Below are 27,430 nucleotides of genomic sequence, written 5' to 3' on the forward strand. Positions count from 1 at the left end.
TTCACTAAGAGTCCAATGTGATCCACAAACTCTTCCAGCTGTAGAGATAGCAGAGAGGACAAGACAAACTCCTGCCCTTCTGAGACTGACATCCCAGCAAGGGCAACCAATGCCAAAACACAGAGGTGCCAGGTAGTGCTAGCCAGTAAGGAACTCTAAACAGGTGCAGAGAGAGAGAGACCGCCATTTTCTGCAAGATCATCAGGGAAGACTTCTCTGAGCTGGGGACATGTGAAGAGAAGAAACAGGGATCTAGGCAAAGTGGCCCGGGCAAAGGGCAGGGCAATATGTTGGCCTGTTTGTGTGTATTTGTATGCACACACACCTTGTTACACTGGCTCCATGAACAGATATGCGCTTGGTCTCCGTAAAATACCAGGAAGACTGCTAAATATAAAATATCCCTGCCTCCAGGGGTACAGAGACATTTCACAGATGACTTCCCAAATAATTACTGAACTGTGATTCTCATGCTGGGAAAGAGGGGGAAGGTGTCAAACACAAGGAGAAGACATTTCGAGTTGGCCTTACCTAGGCTGGGCCTGGGACAGGAATGGCTTCTCTATGGAGAGATAATTAACCTGCAAACCTGCATCCGTATCTTGAAGCCATATCAATCCCTGAGCTAGTCAATGCTTTACAGTTTCTTTCTTCTGAGTATAAGTTTTTATCCCAGTTTTCCATGAATACTCAAAGAGCCCTAAGATACATTTTCCTTGGGATAGAATTATATTTTTTATGCTAAAGTAAGAAATAAGCATGAAAGATGATATTGACCATTTCAAAGCTCTTCTCTTTCCCAAAGCCTGACTCCTCATACACCTTCCTCATTCAGCTAATGACCTGCTTCCCAGACCCAAGAAAACAAAACCAAGAAGAGACAGATTCCAGATCCTCCCACCAACCTACTGGCAGCTGCAGCCACACACTCTTCCTCTCATATTCATCCTTCCAGCCAAGGTCAACTTCAACAGCCCCTCTCACTCCAGCGCCATCTTCTCCTCCCTACTGAGTCACCCCACCAGCATATCAGTATGCTGTTACACCACACAGCTTTAAAAATAAAAACTCCCCCATCCATAACCGCTTCCAGCGACCCTTCCATTTCTCTGCACAGTACAGCTGAGAGCTCCTGCAAAATGCGGCCTTCCTATTCCCTTAAATTCACTCCACCAGGTTTCCGCATCCACCACTCCCCTCTAACACCAGTGGTCTTGCACAGTTAAGGTTTACGAGAGTTCTCAGTCCTCATCTGGTTTTACTTCCTATGTAGCATAAATCAGTTGTTCGATCCTTCGGGAAATCCCTTCTTCATTGGGATTCTCAGACATCACCCTGTCATCCTGAGGCCATTCTTCCAACCCGTGTGCTAATTCTCCACCTCCTGTGGTATGCTGGATAGCACTCCCACCCCAAAGACTTCTTGTCCTACTCCCTAGAATCTGTGAATATGTGAATTTATACTCAAAGAGACTGTAAAGACATCCTTAGGGATTATGAAATGGGGAGAACGATGTCCCCACAAGGGTTCTTATAGGAGGGAGGCAGGATGATCTTGGTCCTAATGGATGTGGCAATGAAAGCCAGACTTTGGAAGGCTGGAGGGTTGGAAAAAAAGGGCATGAGATGAGGAGAGAGGCTTCTAGAAAGAAGAGCACAGATATGTATGTACCCCAGAGCCTGCAGAAGGAACACTGCCCTGCCAGCACCTTGATTGTCAGAATGGTAAGAAACAAATCTGTGTTGATTTAATCAGCTAAACTCCTGGTAACATCTTACAGCAGTCACAGGAACCAATGTACGGACTCCCCAACATCAGGACCTTAACTCAGCCTTTGGACTTTTCCATTCTCTTGGCCTTGACTTATTTGGTGACCGTGAACCCCGAGGCATTAAATTACTGTATGAGAGGGGTCAGCACTGTGGTGCAGCAGGTAAAGCCACCACCTACAATCCTAGCATCCAATATAGGCACCAGTTCAAGTCTCAGCTGCTCCTCTTCCGATCCAGCTCCCTGTTATAGCCTGGGAAAGCAGTGGAAGATGGCCCAAGTCTTTGGGTCCCTGCACCCACGTGGGAGACCCAGAAGAAGCTCCTGGCTTCAGATCGGTACAGCTGCAGCCATTATGACCATCTGGGGAGTGAACCAGCAGATGGAAGATTCTCATTCTCTCTCTCTCTCTCTCTCTCTCTGCCTTTGCCTCTCTGTAACTCTGCCTTTCAAATAAATAAACAGATCTTTAAATTACTGTGTGATGAGAACTCCCATATATCTACAGCTAGCTGGACCTTTCCAGCAAGTTCCAGATTCATCTCTCTATCTCATGAACATTTTCACTTCTGTGTCTAACAGGAATCTCAGACTCAGTAGGTCCAATCCAATGCCTGATCTGCTACTGCAAGGTCTTCTTCTGCTCTAGCTTTCTGCAGGCAGCGATTTTCTTCTTGTTCCCCAGAGCAACCCTGGGGCCAAGCGTACACACCCAAAAAAAAAAAAAAAACCAAGACAACCAGTAACATGAATTAATTGATATTCCAAAAGAAGCTAGCTATCTTTAGCTTATACTTTAATTAACATAATGTCCAAGCAGATGTGCAGAATGTCCGCCATAGTGGACTTAGAGACTGCCCTCTGAGGACAGACCTGCTTGCAAGGTAGACCCTTCAGCCAGCAACTGGGCTTAACTGAGAAGGTGGCTCCCTGTACCTAGACCAGATGCATAAACACTAGTGTTTCGACTGCACATGTGCTTTCCTTCTGAGAACCCAGAATTTTTGTATGTGTTAGCCAGAGAATGACTGTGTGTCACATCCCAGCAAACACCTTGGCCGAGTCTGACAGTTTTCTCTAGGCACAAACATTGCACACATCTGCTGTGTGCAATTTAATTGCTGGGGGAGAATGTGCTTTGCATGGCACTTCAGGGAAGGGAAAGTGCATGAAGTGGGGTGCGAGTGGCTGGTGTTATGGTACAGTAGGGTGAAGCCATCACCTGCAACACTGGCCTCCCATATCAGACCTCCGCTTTGAGTCGGCTTCCTATTCAGCTCTCTGCTAATGTGCCTGGGAAAGCAGTAGAAGATGACCCAAGTACTTGGTCCCCTGCCATTCATGTGGGAGACCCAGGTGGAGTCCTAGGCTCCCAGTCTGGCCCAGCATCAACGGATGCAGTCATCATTTGGAGAGTGAACCAGAGGACACAGAATGGCTCTCTCTCATTCTCTCTCTCTCTCTCTCATTCTCTCTCTCTCTCTCCCCCTTTCTGTCTTTCAGATAAAAAAAAAATATTTTAAAAAGGAGGGAGAGGACTGCAAGTGGATTCCTCCAGACTGGAAGTTCCTACTTTAACGTAATAAACCTTAGCCCTTAACGCAGCTACATCCTGAATCCACTACGTTTCACCAGTTCTCCAAGCAGAGGGGTGGTCCGGTGAACCATAAGAACCAACATAGGAACAGCTTTGCTAAGCAGCCCCAGCTCTCACCTGCTGATAGGCCTCATAGATCACGTCAAACAAGAAGGCCTGTGGCATCTCACTCGCCCGGTGTGTGGCGCGCTCCAATGAGTGGTCCAGGCAACCGTCAGCAGAGGCGCTGATGACAGTGGACACAAGAGGTCGAATTGCTCCTGCTGCCTAAAGAACAGAAAAGAGGCAAATGGCACAATTATTTCACCCCCACAGAGCAGGTTAAAGTGAAACTCTGAATTGCCCATCTTACATGTGTTGGTTTACCTTACGAATCAAATCTTTATTTCAGGTCAAAAAAATCAGTCTCATAGTATTATAATTAGATATGCTAAGAGGTAGAAATTACTGTAATTATTTTCATTGTAGATTCAAAAATCCTTTTCATCTCAGACCTGTGATATCCAATATCTAAAAGGGATACTAGGATACAACTGGGTTGTCGCTCCCCCTCTTCGCGGAGGAACGACACAGGACCCTGCGCTGTTCTTTTGTCTGCTCGGCCCTTCCCAGGTTTGCTGCTGGTCCTTCCCGGGTTGGCTGCCGTCCCTCCACCTCCGTGGAGGGGCGGCCCCCCTGCCACTTTCCCCACTTCCGCGGGGGAGCGGCACACCGCCGGCCGGCTCTCTCGGGGGCTGCTCAGATGTTCCTCAGGTAGATGTTCCTGGTGCATGTTGTCTCTCTTCTCCTTTATAATCCTCTTCCACCAATCCGTGCTCTGCTACCCACACGCCGAGCATGCTGCTCTCCTTCAATCAGGAGCAGGATCAGTTCCTGCAGGTTACTGGTCGAACTGGAGGCAGCTGTGTAAAAGCTGTTTCCTCCTCTCCCAGCGCCATATTGTGGGAGAGCAGATGCATAGAATAAGTCTTAATTCCAGTAACTTAGTCTAGTCCGAGTTGCTCCCCACACTGGGTGAGAGGGATGATGTGAAAAACTGATGTGAAATAACTGAAATAGATTTCATAGTAATATTTACCAAGTGGTGTGCCCCAGAAGGTTTCACACATTGGATAATTAGAGAAATAGACAACCTCCCCTAGATCCCCAAAATGAGACCAAAAACAATCCAAGTAACAATGAGGTTATGTGTTGTTCTAATTCCTGTTTAAAAAAAAAAAAAAAAAGCTCTTTTCTAATAAAATATCCATTGATTTTAATTGCTATGAAAAAAGCAATAAATCACTAATATAAGCACCTCTCATAAAAAAAAAACACCCTCATGCCTGATAATTTTGCCTTTTATTTTCCAAACAGTCCCATTATAATACAAACTTGAAAGTCAATTCAAGGAAGCTATCTTGGTAAAGCTGCCTTAAAATATGATTTTTTTGTTTTCTGATTTTTCTTAAACTTTTATTTAATAAATATAAATTTTAAAAGTACAACTTTTGCATTATAACTTTTTCCCCCATAACCACCCTGCAAACCATCCCATCTCTCACTCCCTCTCCCACCCCATTCTTCATTAAGATTCATTTTTAATTATCTTTATATACAGAAGATCAATTTAGTATATACTAAGTAAAGATTTCAACAGATTGCACCCACACAGACACACAAATTATAAAGTACTGTTTGAATACTAGTTTTACCATTAATTCGCATAGTACAACACATTAAGGACAGAGATCCTACATGGGGAGTAAGTGCACAGTGACTCCTTTTGTTGATTTAACAATTGACACTCTTATTTTTGATGTCAGTAATTACCCAAGGCTCTTGTCATGAGCTGCCAAGGCTATGGAAGCCTCTTGAGTTCACATACTCCGACCTTATGTAGACAAGGCCATAATCAAAGTGGAAGTTCTCTCCTCCCTTCAGAGAAAGGTACCTCCTTCTTTGGTGGCCATTCTTTCCACTGGGATCTCACTCACCAAGATCTTTCATTTAGGTCATTTTTTGCCACAGTGTCTTGGCTTTCCATGCCTAAAATACTCTCATGGGCTTTTTAGCCAGATCTGAATGCCTTAAGGGCTGATTCTGAGGCAAGAGTGCTGTTTAGGGCATTTGCCATTCTATAAGTCTGCCGTGTATCCCGCTTCCCATATTGGATCGTTCTCTCATTTTTTTTTTTTTTTTTTTTTGACAGGCAGAGTGGACAGTGAGAGAGAGAGACAGAGAGAAAGGTCTTCCTTTTGCCGTTGGTTCACCCTCCAATGGCCGCCGCGGCCGGCGCGCTGCGGCCGGCGCACCGCGCTGATCCGGTGGCAGGAGCCAGGAGCCAGGTGCTTTTCCCGGTCTCCCATGGGGTGCAGGGCCCAAGCACCTGGGCCATCCTCCACTGCACTCCCGGGCCACAGCAGAGAGCTGGCCTGGAAGAGGGGCAACCGGGACAGAATCCGGTGCCCCAACCGGGACTAGAACCCGGTGTGCCGGCGCCGCTAGGCGGAGGATTAGCCTAGTGAGCCGCGGCGCCGGCTGGTTCTCTCATTTTTAATTCTATCAGTTATTACTAGCAGGCACTGATCCTGTTTATATGATCCATTTGACACTTAATCCTATCTTTATGATCAATTATGAACTTAAACTGCTCACTTTAACTAGTAAGATGGCATTGGTACATGCCAACTTAATGGATTCAGAGTCCTGCGATTCTAGCTCTACCTTTAGGGGTAAGTCCAAATGAGCATGTGCCAAATTGTACATCTCCTCCCTCTCTTATTCCCACTCTTATTTTTAACAGGGATCAATTTTCAGGTAAATATGATTCTATGGGAGCCGGCACTGTTGTGCAACAGGTTAAGCCACTGTCAGCAGGACTGGCATCCCAGTGCTAATATGGATGGTAATTCCAGTCCCAGCTGCTCCACTTCCCATCCAGCCCCCTGCTAATGTGCCTGAAAAAGCAATGGAAGATGGCCCAAGTGCTTGGGCCTTTATACCCACATGGGAGACTTGGATGAGGCTCCTGGTTGCTGGCTCTGGCCTGGCCCAGCCCTCGTCATTGTGGACATTTGGGGAGTGAACCAGTGGATAGAGGATCTCTCTTTTCTCTCTCCCTTTCTCTCTGTAACTCTGACTTTTAAATAAATGAATGAATATTTAAATATATATGCGTATGTGTGTGTGTGCATATATGGTTCTACGGTAAGCAGTTATCCAAATCTTTTCATGCTGAACCTAATACATCCTTTTTCTACACAATTGCTACATAGATTTGCAGCCTATGAAGCTGATGCACAAATAGAACAAGTATGGTCTTGAGGAGAGCAACATTTGAGCAAGAGAGACCGTCCACATTCTGGTTTACAGAAGCCAGGGAGCTGGCAGGAAGTCAAAGCTTAATGGACAAGCCAAGTAGATGGTTTACAAGTTGCGCCGCCACCACATCCAGTGCCTCAAAGAGAAATCTGAAGCCCAGACATGGACGTAAAACATGAGGACATCCAGGGGTGACAGAGAAGAAAGCAGTGTCTACGTCCAAGTAGTGTCCAAGTGAAACACAGCTGAAGAGCCAGTCCAACTCCATCAGCGGGGCTTATAGGAAAAGAAAGCCACAGGAACTTGTACACCACTCTTATTCCCATTTCATCTGAAAAGCAGAGACAGATTTTCCATTCGTTGGTTCACCCCTCCAAATGCTCACAGCACCTGGGATTGTACCAGGCCAAAGCCAGGAGTTCAGAACTCAATCTGGGTCTGCCATATAAGTGACAGGGACACAATTATTGAGCCATCAGTGCTACCTCCTAGGGTATGCATCAGCAGGAAGCTAGAATAAGGAGCAGAGCTAGGACTTGTACCCAGGCACTCTGAGAAGCGATGTAGGTGTCTCAAGTACAATGCTTTTCAAGGAAAAAAATTAAATTGCCTTGGCAACCTCTTACAGGTTCTATTGGAATTATATGCCAGGACTTGAATTAAAAAAATATTTAAAAGGGAACATGAGATATCCAGAATGACTGTAGGAGTAGCTCCATACTCTCCCTAGCAAAACAACTTGAAAAACATTTTAGAAACAGCTACTTAAAGCCTTTGAATATTGCCCCAGGGACACTCAGCAAGTGAAGAAATATTTGTTCAAGAAAATCTACTAAATCTGGGTAAGAACAGGTAGCGTCTGTGGTACTTGAGTCAACACCTGTTTCGTCTTTCATCTCTCACCCAGCTCAAAGTGACAAAGCACAACCCAAGGCAGGGATGGCTACAAGGACAAGGCTCCTCTCTCCAAGCTCCCGGTTAGAAGGGCCAGGAGCCAGCTCCTCCCATTCCCCTTGGCACCACAGCACAGAGGCTAAAATCCAGATAAATGTGGTCTAGAAGCTGCAGCCCCTCCCCCAAACCGCCTTCAGTTCAGCTGTGTGTGCCCTGGGCATGGCAGAATGAGAGCCCTCATCATCCTTTTCCTAGATCACCTGTAAGAGCTGAGCCCCCATGCTACAAGAGAAAAGGCAAAAAGAAGACCAGAGACTTCCACTGCCTCCATGCTGTCCCCAATCATGAAAGAGTAAGAGCTCACCCACAGCTCCAGGGCAGTGATGCAGGGGAACAGTCTTGGATAGAGAGCTATGAAGCTCTCCTCAAAGGAAGTCACTTGATTTGGGACCAAGGATGAGAAAGTTCCAGCCTAAGTGTATCCCCTTTTCTCCACTGAGAGAGAGAGAAGAATGAACTCGTCATGGTAAGCAATTAAGAGGAACCTGGTAGCTACATGAGAACAAACCAATAAACTGTACACCAGCTAGTTAACCAGAGAACACTAGAGAATGACACAGACAATAAGGGCTATTCTGGGTTCACAGAAACATCAAATATTAGCCTCAAAAACTACTCCTGAAAAGGGGTCAGAATTCGGTTGGATCAGACTGTAGAGCGATTGATTGCCCTCAGCAATGTCAAGAATAGGGCTGAACAAGTAACAGGCAATGAGTGGAAGTTAACAACTAGGTGTTACCGACAGAGGCAGACCCTATAACAGAGAGATCGGGGAATGTGAACACCAAAGAGAGCCTGCTAAAGCCATGGTCACCCCAGGATGACTACACACACAAGCAAGCCTCCATCCTCTGAAAAGTGACATCTCAAGTTTGTCCGGTGTGGGAGAGAAGGCTTCACTTCAACAGATCAGCATAGTCACAAACAGGTGAACAGGAACAATAATCAATCCTGGGAAGGCAGGAGGGGGAGAATGAGTATCCAAAACTTGATAAAATTGATTATCTGAATAGGCCATTTTCAAAAACAAAAATTTAAATATACAACTCCAAAGAGAAAAATGTGACCTACACATAGGACAGGGAGTAGGGGGCCTAGAACAGGGCCCAGGTAGCAAACTTAGCTGATGAGGGCTATCTTTAAATATGCTCAGATGACACAAGGAAATCACACTTTAAGAAGCGAAGCAAAACATAACAATACCAGGTCAATGCTATCAATATTGAGAAGATATTTTTTAAAATAGAAATTCTAGAGTGAAAAGTATAGTAACTAAAATGAACAATGTACTAGAGGAACTCAGTAATAGGTTAGAACAGAGGAAAAATCAACAAACTTAAAGTTAGATCAACACAGATATTGCAATCCAAAGAACAGAGAGAAATGAGGGGCAAAAAATGAATAGAGCCTAAGAGAATAGAGGACACCATTCCATCCAGCAATGATTATTGGTAGTACAGAAGAGAGAGAAAAAGGAGAAAAAATAACTATGTAAATTGTGACTGAAAACTTCCCAAAGATAAAGAAAAACTATTAGTCCATCCATTCAAGAAACCCAGAAAACCCCAAGTAGAATAAATGCAAAGAAATCAACATCCAGACTCATTATAGTAAGTCTGGAAAGCCAAAACAACAAAAGAAAAGTTGAAAGCATCAGCAGCAAAGTGATCAACAAGGGGACACCAACAAGATGAGCAAGCGACAGCTCCTCAGAAGTAACAAAAACCAGAAGGCTGTGGGTTCACACGGTCACTGGCAAACTTTCCTTAAAAACTAGAGATTTTATACCCAGGGCCCAGCGCTGTGGCGTGGTGTGTGGGGCTGCCGCCTGCAGCACCACTATCCCATATGGGTACTGGTTCGAGTCCCAGCTGCTCCTCTTCCAATCCAGCTCCCTGCTAATGCACCCAGGAAGGCAGCGAAAGATGGCCCAAGTCCTTGGGCCCCTGCACCTACATGGGAGACCCAGAAGAAGCTCCTGGCTCCTGGCTTTGGAAGGGCCCAGCTCCGGCTGTTGAGGCCATTGGGAGGGTGAACCAGTGGATGCAAGACCTCTCTCTCTCTGTAACTCTGCTTTTCAAATAAAATGGATAAATATATTTTATATGACTACTTGTCTTCTTTCAGCTTCATGAACAGCACAATGAGGAAGGAAAACACAGAGCCATATAGCAGTCATGATTCTATTTCGCAGGACTAAGGTAACAAAATTATGTAATTCTGCTAACATGTATATTATAGGACCTAGGGAAACCACTAAGAACATGAAAATTTGAAATGAGAATATAATAAAGGGATTAAAATATTACAATAGAAAATACTTTTTATAAGATTTATTTATTTATTTGAATGGCAGAGATACAGAGAGAGAAGGAAAGGCAGAGAGAGAGAGAGACAGATAGAGAGAGAGAGAGTTCTTCCATCCACTGGTTCACTCCCCAAATGGCCACAACAGCTGAGGCTGGGCCAGGCCAAAGCCAAGAGCCAGGAGCTTCTTCTGGGTGTCCTATAGGGCTGCAGGAGCTCAAGTACTTGGGCCATCTTCCACTGCTTCCCCAAGTGCATTAGCAGGGAGCTGGATCAGAAGTGGAGCAGCCGGGGCTTGAACCAGCACCCATATGGGATGCCGGCACTGCAGGTGGAGACTTTACCTGCTACACCACGAAGCTACCCCAGAAAACACTTATTTAATGTAGAAGCAAAAAGTAAGTTCAGAAAAAACAAACAAAAAAACCTGAGATGTAACAAAAGCAAAATATAAACAACTAGACATAAATATAAATATAACTAAAATCCACTAAATATGAATGCATTAAGCAACCCAGTCAAAAGGCAGAAATTGTCAAACAGGATTTTTAAAAATCCAACTACAAGTTGCTACCTACAGGAGACATAATTCAAAAAGAGACCAATAGGCTGAATGTAAAATGTTGTAAAAAGATACATCATGCAAATAGCAGCCATAACACAACCTCAAGTAGCCACATTATTATTAATATTAGAAAAAATATGTATACTCTAAAATATGTTAGTAGAGACAAATAGGGCCACCTCACGATGAAAAGGACACTCAGTCAGGAAGATATGAGAATTAAACGTATTCAGCTCACAGCAAATCCCAAAAATGCCTAAAGCCAAACTGACAGAATTGAGTGGAGAAACAATTCAATAACAGTACATGAAAACATCAATTCCTCACTTTCAATGATGAGCAGAACCAGGCCAATCAACACACAAACAAAAGATTTTTAAAAGTGCTATAAAGCACAACACACATGAACGGAAATTACCACCTAACAGTAGCAGAGGCCATATTCTTCCCAGTGCACATGGAACATCGTCTAGGGCAGGTCATGTGCTGGGCCACAAAACAAGGCTCAATAACTTTAAAGAGCTGCAGTCTTAGTAAGTGTGTTCTGATTAAAATCACATGAAATCAGGAACAACAGAAACAAAGTTGGGACTTTCACAAACATGGAAATTGAATAACACTACTGAAAAATCACTGGGGAACTTGATAACACACTTTGAGATGAATGAAAATACAGCAATATAAAATCACTCATGAGATTCAGCTAAAGCAATCCTTAGTGGAAAATTTATAAAACAAACAGAGAATTCTGAATTTAAAAATGTAATTTGCACCTCAGACACTGAAAATAAAAATAAGAAAACTAAAGCTAACACTGACATATGGAGTAAATAAAAGGTGACTGCCTGAGAAAATAAACAGAACTGACAAATTTTTAATCAGACTAACAAAAAAATACTCACATTGGGAATGAAGGTATAGAAAACTATGAACAACTATAGTCTATCAATTAGCAAATAGATGAAATGGACAAATTCCTAGGAAGATAGCACCACCCAAAACTGACTCAAGGGGCCGGCGCTGTGGCTCACTTGGTTAATCCTCCACCTGCGCCGCCAGCATCCCATATGGGCACCGGGTTCTAGTCCCAGTTGCTCCTCTTCCAGTCCAGCTCTCTGCTGTGGCCCGGGAGGGCAGTGGAGGATGGCCCAGGTGCTTGGCCCCCTGCACCCACATGGGAGACCAGGAGGAAGTGCCTGGCTCCTGGCTTCAGATCGCTGTCAGACTGGCTTCATTGGTTAATTATGCCAAAAATTTACAAACTTTTCCCAGAAAAAAACTAAAGCAGGAAATGTTTCCAGACTCATTCTGCAAGATGAGTAATACCATCACACCAAAACCAAGGAAAGATTCCCTAAGGCCAGACAACTACAGGTCCATTCCCCTTACGCGAACAGATGCAAAAACCTCCACAAAGGCAGATGGTCCCCCAGAAATTTCCCATCTGCTGGTTCACTTCCCAAAGGCCCACAAGAGCTACGGCCAGACCACATGGAAGCCAGGATCCTGGAACCCAACTCTGCTCTCTGACATGGGTGGCAGGGACCCACAGACTTGAGCCATCATTTGCTTCTTCCCAGGGTGCCCACCAGCAGGAAGCAGAGCCAGTGTGAAACGCCCACCCCTTACATGTGCATTTCAACTTAAACATATAAAGCCCGTCAATCTATGAAAAGACACCCATCCCACTAACAAAATGCTAATTTAAACCACAGAGAAAGCAAGCATTCCTCACCAACAAGGGTGGGAAAATGTCTAAGCACGTCATGTGATGGTGAGGATCCAGAACATCCTGTTCTGTTCAATGCTGATGGGAGAGAAATTTGATAGGAGTTTAGAAAATAATTCAGCTCCCTCTGGTAAGGCTGATGACCTACAGATGTCACAACTAGAGCAGTCCCTGCACACAAGCACCAGAAGACACGTAAACAACACTGATACCCACTACATCCAATTAGCAGAACATTAGGAGAAACACAAATGTCATGTATAAAATCAGTGGGAGCTGGCGCTGTGGCATAGTGGGTAAAGCTGCTGCCTGCAGTGCCAGCATCCCATATGGGCACTGGTTCAAGTCCCGGCTGCTCCATTTTCGATCCAGCTCTCTGCTGTGGCCTGGGAAAGCAGTGGAGGATGGCCCAAGTCCTTGGGCTCTCGCACCTGTGTGAGAGACCTGGAAGAAGCTCCTGGCTCCTGGCTTCAGATCAGTGCAGCTCTGGCCATTGCGACCATCTTGGGAGTGAAGCCATGGAAGGAAGACCTCTCCCTTTCCCTCCCCCTCCCCCTCTCTGCCTCTACCTCTGCCTTTCTGTAACTCTGCCTTTCAAATAAATAAATAAATATTTTAAAACATAAATAAACAAAATAAGTCCATTGAGATATACATTAGGGGTGTGAAAGAATGATAGCTTCTCTGATTTATGTGAAGACATTTCCCCAAATATTGCACAAAAGCAGCATACTGTCCAAAATGTATGTGAAATGTAAGTTTAAAAAAAATCATACAAGCCGGCGCCGCGGCTCACTAGGCTAATCCTCCGCCTTGCGGTGCTGGCACACCAGGTTCTAGTCCCGGTTGGGGCGCCAGATTCTGTCCCGGTTGCCCCTCTTCCAGGCCAGCTCTCTGCTGTGGCCCGGGAAGGCAGTGGAGGATGGCCCAAGTGCTTGGGCCCTGCACCCCATGGGAGACCAGGAGAAGCACCTGGCTCCTGCCTTCGGATCAGCGCGGTGTGCCGGCCACAGCGCGCCAGCCGTGGCGGCCATTGGAGGGTGAACCAACGGCAAAAGGAAGACCTTTCTCTCTGTCTCTCTCTCTCACTGTCCACTCTGCCTGTCAAAAAAAAAAAAAAAAAAATCATACAAATGGAACCAATATACTCTTCAAGGAAACGTTTTACACAAATAAAGAGAAAAGCAGGAAAACAAACAAAACAAAGTTCAGGTAACATTTATCATCGGGAGGTTAAATAAGATCAAGGAGAAGACACAGCTTCAAAGCTGCGCTCCACACACGTGGTGGACATGGAGGTGGCCAATGTGCCCCTCATGTTCTCAATATTTGAAAAGGAAAACAGGGCTGGTGTTGGGGCACAGCCATTTAAGATGCTGCCTGTGATGCTGGCATCCCAGGCTGGACCATCAGTTTGAGTCCCAGCTGCTCTGCTTCCAGTCCAGCTCCCTGTTGATGACCTAGGAAGGCAGCAGAAGATGGCCCAAGTGCTTGGGCCCCTGCACCCACGTGGCTCCTGGCTTCGGCCTGGTGCAACCATTTGGCAAATGAAACAGTGGGTGGGAGATCTCTCTCATCTGTGTCATGCTTTCAAATAAATAAATACATAATCTTTTAAAAAAGATAAAGCAACAAGAGAAACTTCAAAAAATGTCCAGGAGCTCCTGAAGACAAGCTCCTCATGAGCAGAAACCATCCCTAAGTAAGATACCCAGAGAGTGGGCCTGGTGAGTGCCAAGAGCTCTCAGGTCTTTTCCATGCCAGCGTTCAGATCAGCTACACATGAGAGCCATGTGCAGAAGACACAAAGGCCCAGGCAGCAGCCAGATCAGGGGCCTCGCCAGAGCAAAGGCCAGGACAACAGAGCGCAGGGGAAAGGAGTCCCCTCTCTGGCAGTCACTTGCTGACAGTCACAGCAGACAGAGAAGACACACACGCTGATGCTCACGGGGTGACCTCCGTAGCTCTGTCCGACGGACCTCTGTTCAGGGACAAACACCCAGTGACTCCTCATGTTTATCATGTTTCCTGAAGCTACAGTATCAAAATCACAGACGACGTCAGTTAGCTGTCGCCAGAAGACTGCTCTCTGGGAAGCCTGTTACAGGAGGCGTCACGCCCAAGCCAGCAAATGCGGCTGTCTCCTGAGGTATTAGCTTCCTAAGCCGCGAATAGCAGCTGAACTGCTCAGCCCACAGTGGCTGCCTGCCTCCCAGGCTAATCCATCAAAATATTTCCACATGTCAATGCATGGGAGGCATGACAGATACGAATCATGGAGCGCCGAGAGAACCCCACCTCTGCTGTTTACTTTTAAAAGCAAAATGGAACAATACTTAGGATCCATCTACACAGCAGGTGCCAACATGCATCCCTCCTCGGGCATCTGCGTTCAAGCTAATTATGTTGGCGTGCAACTGAATCCCCCAACCGTGCAATGGCAATTGTAGCCAACTGAGTTCTCTCCACTGAAAGACCACTTAGTAACTATTTACAAAACAGCACCTTCAAAGCTAATCACTGGCAATTATGCAATTTTGAGTATTTCACATTTTTATAGAATACTTCCAATCTCCTATTCTTGACAAATAAATTGAAGAATAGATAATTTATTCAGTATTGAAATAGAGGTGATTTAGAAAGACCCTTGTTCAAATTACTGCACTACTGTAAGAAGCACCACTAAAAGTAGACATTCAGCAAAAAGGAATAGGACAGCCTCCATTTTTACATCCTAAACTTTAATTCCTGGAAATTAAAGTAATGCCACTTATCATAATTCTAATATGATCTGCAGCATTATCCTTGGGTATTGTAAACTTATTTCATCTCAATCCCTAGATATACCCATCTGTCCTGGACCCACTTCCTCCCCAACTTTATTTGAAGGTAATTCACGGATGAGAAATACAAGAGTAGGCAATTTAAAATAATTAAAGCAAAACAAAAGCTTTTCCCATGGTAGCTTCTCCAGAATCAAAAACAGATCAGTGTTCACCTCATTCCTTGTCATTCCAGGCATTGTTCAGTACTGAAGCCAGGCATTTAAATGTTTGTCAGAATAAAGCTAAAGTTCCCACTAAATACATAGATTATATCTCACTGTTTTCTCACAAATAAAGCAACTGTTTAGACCTGGCATTTAAACCAGTACCAAAGCTTCTCGCCAATAGACAATGATATGAGATCCATTGATCCAGGACAGATAAATCTACCTTAGCCCCATGCAGCAGTAAACTCTGACTTCAGCACACCGACCACAGCCAAGCAATATCAGCCATGGTCAGCTCTACTGAACGTCAAATTTCCTGATGCAGAGTCTACTCTCTGGCAGCTTATTTCCATCTCAATTTTGAAATGTGTGCCCAGAATGCAAAGCTTACAGTTGTAAAATTAGGTAGTAGGAAAGTCATATTGTTTCTGATGCATACATTTTGACTGTAACAGAATTTCCAAAGTGCCCTTAGCATTGATAAATGTAGATCACACACACACTCATACCCCACCTAACTTTCCAGTTACTTATACAAATTTCACTGTTTCTTTTTAGAAATGGTGAAAATGACTCAAATATTTCTAATTAAAAACCAGTTAAAAATATTTGATGAAGAAATGGGTTCCTTTCTACAGAACAACTTATATCTTTAATTTTTTTATCTTTTATTTAATGAATATAAATTTCCAAAGTACGACTCATGGGTTACAATGGCTTCCCCCCCACCCCATACCGTCCCTCCCACCCACAACCCTCCCCTTTCCCACTCCCTCTCCCCTTCCATTCACATCAAGATTCATTTTCTATTATCTTAATATACAGAAGATCAGCTTAGTATACCTTAAGTAAGGATTTCAACAGTTTGCTCCCACACAGAAACATAAAGTGAAAAACAATAGATGATTTTTTTTTAAATGATGATGAAATCAGATCAGACCTATTGTCATGTTTAATCCCAGTGAGAGTCAAGTTGGGAATTGATAATTTTTTTTTTTTTTTTTTTTACAGAAGATCAGTTTAGTGTACATTAAGTAAAGATTTCAATCGTTTGCACCCCCATAGAAACACAAAGTGAAATATACTGTTTGAGTACTCGTTATAGCATTAAGCCTCAATGTACAGCACATTAAGGATAGAGATCCTACATGAGGAGTAAGTGCACAGTGACTCCTGTTGTTGACTTTACAAATTGACACTCCTGTTTATGGCATCAATAATCTCCCTATGCACCAGTCATGAGTTTCCAAGGCTATGGAAGCCCCTTGAGTTCTCCGACTCTTATCTTGTTTAGACACGGTCATAGTCAAAGTGGAGGTTCTCTCCTCCCTTCAGAGAAAGGCACCTCCCTCTTTGAAGACCTGTTCTTTCCACTGGGATCTCACTCACAGAGATCTTTTTGCCAGAGTGTCTTGGCTTTCCATGCCTGAAATACTCTCATGGGCTTTTCAGCCAGATCCGAATGCCTTTAGGGCTGATTCTGAGGCCAGAGTGCTATTTAGGACATCCGCCATTCTATGAGTCTGCTGAGTATCTCACTTCCCATGTTGGATCACTCTCCCCTTTATTTATTCTATCGGTTAGTGTTAGCAGGTCAGAACAACTTATATCTATATGAACCATTACTTTTAAGTCTTCTGTAACATTCTACCACTACTAAAGTTCTTCTTTATCTGTTCAAGAAACACAGTATCTAGAGGCCTTTTTAAACTGGCATTGTAACTTAATGAGTGATTGGGTACAAGCAAGCCATTCACCTTGCTAAGAATAAGGATAAATTTGGGCAGATGTTTGGCACAGCAGTTAGGATATGGGCTGGCATGCCTGTACCCCATATCTGAGGCTTCTTCACTCCCAAATCTAGGTTCTTACTGATACTTGCCCTGGAAGACAACAAATGATGGTCAAGTGCTTGGGTTCCCATCATTCAAGTGGGAGTCCCAGATGGAATTCCTGGCTCCTGGATGCATCTCAGCCAAGCCCTGATGGAAGCATACTCTCTTTCTCTCTGTCTCTGTCTCTCTCTTTCATGTAAAATAAAAATTAATGAATATAAAAGAGAATAAGGATAAATTCATGTGCATAATATTATGATCAATTATGATCCAGCCATATTAGTGGTTCTCAACCAGGGGAGAAATAAAGAAGCTGCTTTCCATGCTACATTACACAGGACAGCCCCACAAAGAATGATCTGATAACACATCAACTGTGTCACGCACTGTTCAAATTCAGGGAAAAAAAAAACACTAAGTTCTGGAGCCTGTTCTCAGATGCAAAGCTTCATTGTTTTAAATACTAGATCAGCAAACCAACATAGGAGACAAATAGCAGAAAAGTTTGTTTTAAGAGGTTCAAGAAGTCCCTGGCAGTTAAAACACTGAGATAAACACACTTTACATGGGTGAGTATGAAAAGTTGTGGCAACCAAGTCAGTGTCCAAGTTCTAGCCTCATACAAACTTGGAGGCATCGGCGGAGGGCAGGGCAGAAGCACAGGCATTCCAGAAAAGCCGACGAGACACAGTATCAGGACAAGGAATGACGATAAACATCTACAAGGCGCTTGGGTCTTGTTACCTGCCAGGCCCAGGCAGTCTAGTTCCCGCAACATGTCATCAGTCTATAGCTCCCTCTCCAGCTCCACAGCCCACATAGGCCTGCCTCATCTCTCATCTGCATGACTGCTGTAATTTCTAAACTAATTTCATTTCCAAGCCATCATCTATTCTGCAGAACCAGGGAGCGTCACCTTTCTACAATCCAGATCTGATCATGTTGTTTACCTCTGTTGAGAGTCAATGCCTTATGCCCTGCCCCCACAACCTACAGAGCAAAATTCAGGCCAGAGATGAGGGAGGGTGACTGAATTCAGAGTTACAAATGATGCCCACGGGAAAGGCAAACTTGAGGGGTTCTGTCCAGTTGGAAGTTGAATACAGAAGGTCTGGAACTCAGGAAAAAGGCCTGGGAATGAGATTTGGAGATTCCGATGTGTCAGTGGGAGTTAAAACATGTGCATGCAAATGTATTATACCCATCAGAGAACAGTCTCAACAGGTTACAAGCCGCACGAGTCTATTCATTTAGAATTCCAGAAAAGGCAGCCAGCGCTGCGGCTCAATAGGCTAATCCTCCGCCTTGCGGCACCAGCACACTGGGTTCTAATCCCAGTCGAGGCGCCGGATTCTGTCCCGGTTGCCCCTCTTCCAGGCCAGCTCTCTGCTATGGCCCGGGAGTGCAGTGGAGGATGGTCCAAGTACTTGGGCCCTGCACCCCATGGAAGACCAGGAGAAGCACCTGGCTCCTGCCTTCGGATCAGTGCGGTGTGTGCCAGTCGTAGCGCGCCTGCCACGGCGACCATTGGAGGGTGAACCAACGGCAAAAGGAAGACCTTTCTCTCTGTCTCTCTCTCTCACTGTCCACTCTGCCTGTCGAAAAAAAAAAAAAAAGAATTCCAGAAAAGGCAAAAATATGTGAACAGAGGACATATCATTGGTTTCCAGAGGGAGTCAGGGGAGGGTCTGAACACAAAGAGGACAGAGGAGAGAATGCTCTGGGGTGTTAGAACCACCCTGTCTCTCATACACCACACGCCACTTCCCAGAAGTGAAATACACTCTATGTAAGTGGGCTTTTTTATTTATTTTTATTTATTTGAAAGTCAGAGTTACAGAAAGAAAGACAGGGAGAGAGGGAGGAAGAGAGCGAAGAAAGGAGGGAGAGAATTCTTCCATCCGCTGGTTCACACCCCAAAAGGTGCAATGGCCAGGGCTGGGCCAAGCCAAAGCCAGGAGCCAGGAGTTTCTTCCGGGTCTCCCATGTGTGTCCAGGTGTCCAAGCACATGGGCCTTCCTCTACTGGTTTCTCAGGCCATAAGCAGAGAGGTGTGTAGGAAGAGTAACAGCTGGGACTGAAACCTGCACCCATATGGGATGCCTGCATTGAAGATGGTGGCTTATCCCACCACGCCACCTCACCAGCCCCTGTATGCTAGGTTTTTAAAAAAATAAATAAAACAATGTGGCATGATTTAGGATCCTGAATTAATTGCTTAGTGGTAACAGAAGCATGTTAAGGGAACCACACCAAGGATGAGAAAAGGCATGTGATCAAATACAACAGTCAAAAAGATAAGAGGAAAATAGAAACCACAGGAAATAGAGCTCCAGAAGCCACATAGGGAGAGAACTCCAAGAAAGAAGAGCTAGGTAATCCTGCCAGATTTCACAAGGATGGATTCTGCTTTAACTCCAACTGGTGCACGGTGATATCAGCCAATTCTGACAGTAATCACCAGGTGTTAGCACTGAGTCCACAAGTTAAAGGGTGCCCCTATTCCAGACACAAGCCCAAGTGGGGTCTCCTCAGGCCACCCACACTCCTAACTAACCAGCTACGAACCCAGCAGGGCTCCCAGGGTCCCTACACAAGCATGGTAATGTGCAAGAAATGAGGAGAATGATAGCTTCCCAGTTTTACTAAGAAAGATACAGAATACACCAGTCATTAAATGAAGAGATATGTGGGGTTACGGCTGGGAGAATCCACAATGCAGTCTTCCTGGGCTTGCTCATCCATTCTGCATATAATCAGGCTGCACCACCCTCCCAAGTGGAAGCTTCATGAACCAGGAAACTCCCCCTGAGCTTAAGGGTTCAGTTTTTAATAGGATTTCATTATATAGGCATGACTGACTGAATCATTGGCCAGCAAACTCAACTTTCATGTCCCTTCCTTTCCAGAGGCAGGGCTGGTTCAAAGTCTCCACCCTCTAAACACATCCTCAACAACTGTTCTGGCAATCAGCTTACCTGGCAAGTCCTGTCATTGCATTAGCATGAGCTCAGGTGTGACCCACTGGGCTCATGAATAACAAAACTCTCCAATTACTTCAAAAATCCAAAGGATTGTGACTCTTCCTCCCAGGAACCTGGGACAAAGATCAGGCAAATTCTTTACTGTATACCAGACTGAAAATGCACCTTTGGAGCTGGTGCTGTGGCGTTGCAGGTAAAGGCGCAGCCTGCCGTCCAGCGTCCCATATGGGCACCGGTTCGAGACCCAGCTGCTCCAATTCCAATCCAGCTCTGTGCTATGGTCTGGGAAAGCAGTAGAAGATGGCCCAACTTGGGCCCTGCACCCACGTGGGAGACCCAGAAGAAGCTCCTGGCTCCTGGCTTCGGATTGGCATAGCTCTGACCATTGCAGCCAATTACGGAGTGAACCAGGGGATGAAAGACCTCTCTCGCTCTCTCTGCCTCTTCTCTCTCTGTGTAACTGACTTTCAAATAAATAAATAAATCTTTAAAAAAAATAAGTTTATTTTGGTGCAAAGAAAAATCTTAAAATTCATGTATTTTTTCATAATACACCTTTTTCATGCACTGCTAGGAGACCCCTCATTATGCATGAACTCCTTGTATACGTTACCACAGGATCTACAAAACCCCAAGCCAAGAATTAACATAAAGGAACACGAACCTTTGCTTCAGACACACCACCACTACTACCACACCCCAACAGATTCCTGCTGGGGCAGCCCTGCCAAGCACGGGCTTTAAACACAAACTACAAAACCAAGGAGGAAATAAACCATGCACAAAAGGAACAGAAATGAAAAGTTAGAGAACTGAACAATCAAGGACTACTATTAGCTATAATATATTATTATGTCAGATATTAGGACATAAATTGCAAAATCAACAACAAAAAGGAGACTAATCAAGTTTCAAAAGGAACCAATGGAACTCCAAGCATTTGAAAATTATTGAAATTTCAAAGTGCCTTAAAGAGGAGATTAGGGCTACAAGAGTGAAACAGAAAACTGAAGCTGCCCAGGATGCAGCAAGCTAAAAAGATGAAAACATAAAAGAGGGGCCGGTGATGTAGCATAGTGGGGAAAGCCACCACCCGAGATTCCCAGCATCCCATATGGGCACTGGTTTGTATGCCAGCTGCTCCAGTTCTGATCTAGCTCCCTGCTAATGACCTGAGAAAAGCAGTAGAAGAGGACTCAGGTGTTTGGGCCCTTGCCACCCACATGGAAGACCAGGAAGAAGCTCCTGGCTCCTGACTTCAGCCTGGCACAGCCCTGGCCATTGCAGCCATCTGGAGAGTGAACCAGCAAAAGAATCTCTCTCTCTCTCTCTCTCTCTCTCTCTTTCTCTGCCTCTCCTTCACTGTAACTCTTTCAAATAAATAAATAAATCATTAAAAACAAAATTTAAAAAAAAACATAAAAGAGAACTGACAGCAGATAAAGACAGCATAAGAGTCCAGTGACATACAGTAATCTGTAAAAGTGGGAGAGCAAAAAAAAAAAAAATCAACATTTAATCAGATAATGACTCAGAATTTTCTAGAATAAAAGTACAAATGAAAGTTCATAAATGACAACAATTCCAAAGTAAAGGGAAAAAAATAAATTAAATCTAGGATCATCATAGAGAATGAACACCACTCATGAAAAAGAAAGAATAAACACTCAGAAAGGGCACATTCCACTCTCAAGAGAATGTTACTGGATAGCAGATTTCTTAAAAGCAGCATAAAAGCCAGGAGACAGTGACATAATCAATTTTCAATGAAAAATTTATGTATATATAGATATAAAAGTTTTATACCCAGATAAACTGTCTTCAACAGTAAAGGAGAAATAACCCTGAAAGGATATAGCTCCTGGCTCTATGGCAGCCATCTTGTCTAGGAAGTAGATCCTGGTAACAGTATTAAGCTTTTGTACAACAGTAACCTTACTGCTGGGCTTCAGTTTGGACATTTTAGTCTTTAGAAGTCACACATCTCCACCAATATTGTGGGTTTTTGTTGTTTTTTTTTTTTTAAAAGAACAAAATAATCTGATAGGGCTGGCACTGTGGCATAGTGGGTAAAGCCGCCACCTGCAGTGCCAGCATCCCATATGGGCTCCAGTTCAAGTCCCGGCTGCTCCACTTCTGATCCAGCTCTCTGCTATGGCCTGGGATAGCAGTAGAAGATGGCCCAAATCCTTGGGCCCCTGTACCTGCATGGGAGACCTAGAGGAAGCTCCTGGCTCCTGGCTTCAGATCAGCCCAGCTCCGGCCGTTGTGGCCAACTGGGGAGTGAACCAGGGGATGAAAGACCTCTCTCTCTCTCTCCTTCTTTCTGTGTAACTCTGACTTACAAATAAATAAATAAATCTTTAAAAAAAGAAAAAGAAAGAATAAAATAGTCTGCAATTTAAACTATCAGCATTATCTTTAGCATACATAACCCCTCACAAAAGATAATCACATTGTAATTTACTTAGGAAAGGATTTATCTAAAAGGAATCTTGGGAGCAGAGCTTGAAAATTAAGAGCTCACTGGGGCCGGGGCTGTGGCGTAGTAAGTTAATCCTCTGCCTGCAATGCCAGCATCCCATGTTGGCACTGGTTCAAGTCCTGGCTGCTACACTTCCATCCAGCTCCCTGCTAATGGCCTTGGAAAGCAGTGGAAGATGGCCCAAATGCTTGGGCCCCTGTACCCATGTGGGAGATCCGGAAGAAGCTAGTGGCTCCTGGCTTCGGATCAGCTCAGGTCCAACCATTGCAGCCATTGGGGGAGTGAACCAGCAGATGGAAGACCCATCTCTCTATCTCTCCCTCTCTTTCAAACTCTACTTCTCAATTAAATAAATAAATTTTTATAAAACAAAAAGAAAATTAAGAGCATAGAGTTCAACAAAGTGAGTCCAAAGGAGGCCACAGAAATAGTGTTACATGGCTCTAAGAGAAATCGGTGGCATTTTCACATCAAAGGGCAGCATCTGAGTCAGACCATGCTATGGTTTGACGTGGCTTGTCCCCCCGTGGCCCATGATCCTACTGGGTGGTCCACAGGCCACTGCAGGTGCTGCCTTCAGAAGGGAGTGCTGCCTTCCTGGAGCCAGTCCTCTCTCAAGAGCAAGTTGTTACAATAAGCCTGCTCCAGCCCAGAGCCTCTCCCCGTCTTCAGTTTCAAGATGTGATTGCTTCCTCCTGTGCATGCTTCCACCACCTCCACAGGGTCCTCCCAGGGTTTTCTTTATAGAGTTAGGCTGCCTCAGGGATTTCATTATAGCAACAACAACAACAACAACAATCTAACTAATACAGACCACCCTTGCACAACTTACTGATGACGGCTTACAAGGATGGCAGTACTTTCCAACAACTTAAGAAGTTCAACGGCTAAGATGAGTTTCTGGCCGGTGCCGTGGCTCACTAGGCTAATCCTCCGCCTTGCGGCGCCAGCACACCAGGTTCTGGTCCCAGTCGGTGTGCGGGATTCTGTCCCAGTTGCCCCTCTTCCAGGCCAGCTCTCTGCTGTGGCCCGGGAGTGCAGTGGAGGATGGCCCAGGTCCTTGGGCCCTGCACCCACATGGGAGACCAGGAAAAGCACCTGGCTCCTGGCTTTGGATCAGCACGATGTGCTGGCCGCAGCGCGCCAGCCGCAGCGGCCATTGGAGGGTGAACCAACGGCAAAAGGAAGACCTTTCTCTCTGTATCACTCTCTCTCACTGTCCACTCTGCCTGCCAAAAAAAAAAAAAAAAAAAAATTTTAAAAAAAAAGATAAGTCTCCTTTAACTGCCTTTAGCAGTTAATGAAATGGAACAAGGACAAGCATGGTGTAGAGGGGTCAAGCCATCACTTGTGATGCCAGCATCCCACATCAGAGTTCTGGTTGGAGACCTGGTTACTCTGCTTCCTATGCAGTGCCTTGCTAATGTCCCTAAGAAAGCAGTGGAAGATGGCCCAAGTGCTTGGGCCCCTGCCACTCACATGGGAGACCTGGAAGGAGTTCCCGGCTCCTGACTTAAGCATCCTCCAAACATAACTGTTGCAGCCATTTAGGGAATGAACTAGCAGATGGAAGATGCCTGTGTGTGTATGTGTGAGACTCTGCCTTTCAAACCAACAAATAAATCTGTTTTTTTAATAATTGAACAAAAGGCCTCTTTTGCCTTTTCAGACAGGACCAAAAGAATCATTTTATGAACAATCTCTTTAAAGTACGCTAAAAGAATACTTGACAACAAAAAATCACAAATGATATTCTTCCAAAATGTCATACATGGAAACACATATAATTTTATATGTAATATAGTATCCACTGGAATTTTTTATTACCCAAACTACAGTCATCCCCAAAAACCTTTTCAAATGATACAAAATTTATTCCTATTCCTAGAAATTATAAATCCCAGAGCACATGTTTGGCTCAATGGCTAAGATACCACTTAGGACACCCACATTCCATATCAAGTCCCAGCTTACCCCTGATTCCAGCATCCTGTTAATGTGCATCCTGGCAGGCAGCCAGAGATGGCTCAAGTCTTTGGGTCCCTGCCACATACGTGGGAAAACCAGGAGGAATTGCAAGTCCCTGCCTTCAGCCCGGCCCAGCCTGGCCTGTTGCGGACATTTGGGGAGTGAACCAGCAGAAGGGACATCTCCACCTCTCTATCTCTCAGCCTTTCAAATAAACAATGAACAAAGAAGTTTTTAAAAAAGAAAAAAGGAAATTCTGAATCCTGGCTCCTTTATTCTCTCGCCCCTCCCTGGTGGCTGATCCAATTGGTGGTCTTCTCCACCACCACCACCACCACCACAGAGTTCCCTGGGGAAAGCAGCAGCCGCGGGGGGCACAAGAGCTATGAGGCAGTTTGTGATCACTGATGGCTCCGTGACCAGAGTCGTCACTGCCTCGGCACCATTTGGAAGATGCGTGCAAAGGTGAATCAAAACACGCCGTTTAATCTAGGGACGTCTTAGACAGTTTCAAATTTAAAATGAAATTAATTCATGTTACAGGAAGAACAGATGAGACTAGCGAAAATCTCCTGACTATGACAACTCCAATACATGAGGATAAATAAAGGTAAGGCATAGGCTATCTTTAATAGGCTAAGCAGATTTTGTTTCTTTTATTTCCTGGGTATGAAGGCTTTACTCCTATTGATCTACAATCCTTGAAGGAAACTACTATTGAGATGTTAAAAGTCATCTTAAAATATCATTTTTAAGCATCTAGCATTCTAACAGTCAACAGAATTTCCAATCCTAAACACAGCGTTACAAGATAAGAACCAGTATATTTTCCTAGGCGACAAAAATGGAAATCATCACTAGTAATTAGAACACTTGCGATTTAGACTCAGGTCTGTCAAACTTAACAGCCTCTTTCTGTTAAACCATCCCATATCTGTGCAATTATTGTGATGAAGTCTCAAGTTGACACTGCAACTTACATGTCATACACATTACCATGTTTATAGAGTTTCATATGGTACTGGAAAGAAAACGAAAATCAAAATAACATGTTCTACAGAGCACAGTAGGTCTTTTGCGACCCTGGGTTTATCTTGGAGAAACACAGAAATCACTTGGTCATCTCAAAATGACTCACTTTGAGGAATGTGAAGATCTTATAGGGCTGCTGGGAAATACACTACTTCTGAAACACTCAAAATACAAAGACTGAGCAGAAGGAGCTGGACTTCAGTTCACTGCACTCCCTACACTCTGGGACATGCCTGGCCTTTTTTATGTAAATGCAGACTTAATTTTCACTAAGGTTCCAGGTGTGTCTCTGGTCCAGTGACATCTGCATTGCCTTCTCCTCCAAACAGCGCATCCTAAATGATGACAGCATTTCAATCTGGAATATGATCAAAAATGAGGAGAGCATTTCAATTTAGATTTGCGCTCGAGAGGGAACCACACTTACCCCGTGTTCCTCTGCAGCCAGCGCAACTTGCAGGAGGATGTCTTCCTCCACGAACGGCCTGACAGCATCGTGGATGATCACAACTTGCGGCTTGGAGAGCTTGCAGCCAGGCTCATCCTCTGCCAGGGCTTTGAGGCCATTGAAAATGGACCTGTGGCGCGTCACCCCAGCCTCTGCCAGTGACACACGGGTGTGCTGATACTTCTGCACGATGCGCTCCATGACACCCATGTTCTCAGCGGTCACGGCCACGACGATGTCCTTTATCCAGCAGACTCTGGAAAGAGAAGTTTGCACATGGTTCACCCGACTCTTGGACAGCTGGAGCTCGTGACAAAGCTGAATTTCAGCACGAGCATTGTTACATTTACATAGGGAGATTAGATGCTGAAAGCGAATCACTTGTGTGCACTTTCAGTAGGTCAAGTACAGAGGTTGATGAAGAAGAGACAGTGAGCATGTCACACAGCAGCCAGAGATGGTGTTCCTCGTTATACATGGAGCATCTCATATGACCTAGCACATGCATGGACTGCATGACATGGTGACAAAGGTGTGCAATTTCCCACTGAAGCTAAGCCTCAGCAGACTGGCTGGGAATAGTCTATAAGAGGAATGTGCTTTAGAATTTGTATTCTTCTTTCAACAGAATAAGAACGAGTCAAGCACTTCTGAATCCCAAAAGGTGGCTGTCTCCTTATTGAAGTCCACTGAGCTGCCAGCCAATCACATGAATACCATCAAAACTGGACAACTGACCATGCACCAGCCTCGCCTACATCGACATGAAGCACACAGCCTATGTGGGAAAGCCATCAGAATTGTGTGTACAAATAAGACTGAAGAAGAATGCAAAAACTCATGTAAGTTAATGAAACAGTGTACACCTACTCTCATGTGCACTGTATACTGAATGTACATACTGCTGTATACAAAACAGAACATACACACTGTTGTGTACAGAACACACAGGAATTTTTGTTGTTGTTGTTGTTGTTGTGAAACAGTCCATGGCAGAAGGATACACTGACACACAGTGCTGCAGCCAGTGCATACCACCAGGGGACTTCTGGATCACGGTGACCTCCCTCCAATGCCAGGGCAAACAGGGACCAGCATCACTGCAGGTGCAAGAATCGGTCAGCAAGGGGCCTGCACCAGGACAACCACCTCACCCCGAGGTAGCAGCATTAAAAGGACATCCCTGGAAACCTGTAATGGGAGGGTGGGTGTTTAGTGCAGCTATGCCACCCTCACTTGGGACACCTGCATCTCCTCTGGGAGTGCCTGAGCTCAAATCCCAGCTCCACTGGTGAACCCTGCTTCCTTCTTATGTACTGGAAGGCACCAGGTGATGGCTCAAGTACTTGGGTTCCAAGCTCTGGGCTTTGGCCTGGCCCAATCAAAAATAGGAGATCGCTCATTCTCTCTCTCTCTCTCTCTCTCTCCCTCTCTCTCTCTCCCTTCCTCCCTCCCTCTCT

General features: G+C 44.8%; 1 protein-coding gene across 13 annotated transcripts in view; it reads right to left on the bottom strand.

Annotated features, from left to right (window-relative positions):
* CRPPA (CDP-L-ribitol pyrophosphorylase A) overlaps nt 1-27,430 on the bottom strand; it is a 348,342-nt gene that overhangs the window by 305,262 nt on the left and 15,650 nt on the right. For all 13 annotated transcript variants that reach the window (XR_519724.4, XR_007914092.2, XR_007914091.2 and 10 more), the window contains exons 2-3: nt 25,950-26,226; nt 3,486-3,635 (exon numbers count right to left, since the gene is read on the bottom strand). Coding sequence is in view for 8 of the 13 variants with exons in the window: in XM_070059574.1 (XP_069915675.1) it covers nt 3,486-3,635; nt 25,950-26,226 (427 nt within the window). In the remaining 5 variants the exon portion in view is untranslated. The remainder of the gene's footprint in view (nt 1-3,485; nt 3,636-25,949; nt 26,227-27,430) is intronic.

The sequence above is a fragment of the Oryctolagus cuniculus genome, chromosome 16 (genome assembly GCF_964237555.1).
Source record: "Oryctolagus cuniculus chromosome 16, mOryCun1.1, whole genome shotgun sequence".
Lineage (NCBI taxonomy): Eukaryota > Metazoa > Chordata > Mammalia > Lagomorpha > Leporidae > Oryctolagus > Oryctolagus cuniculus.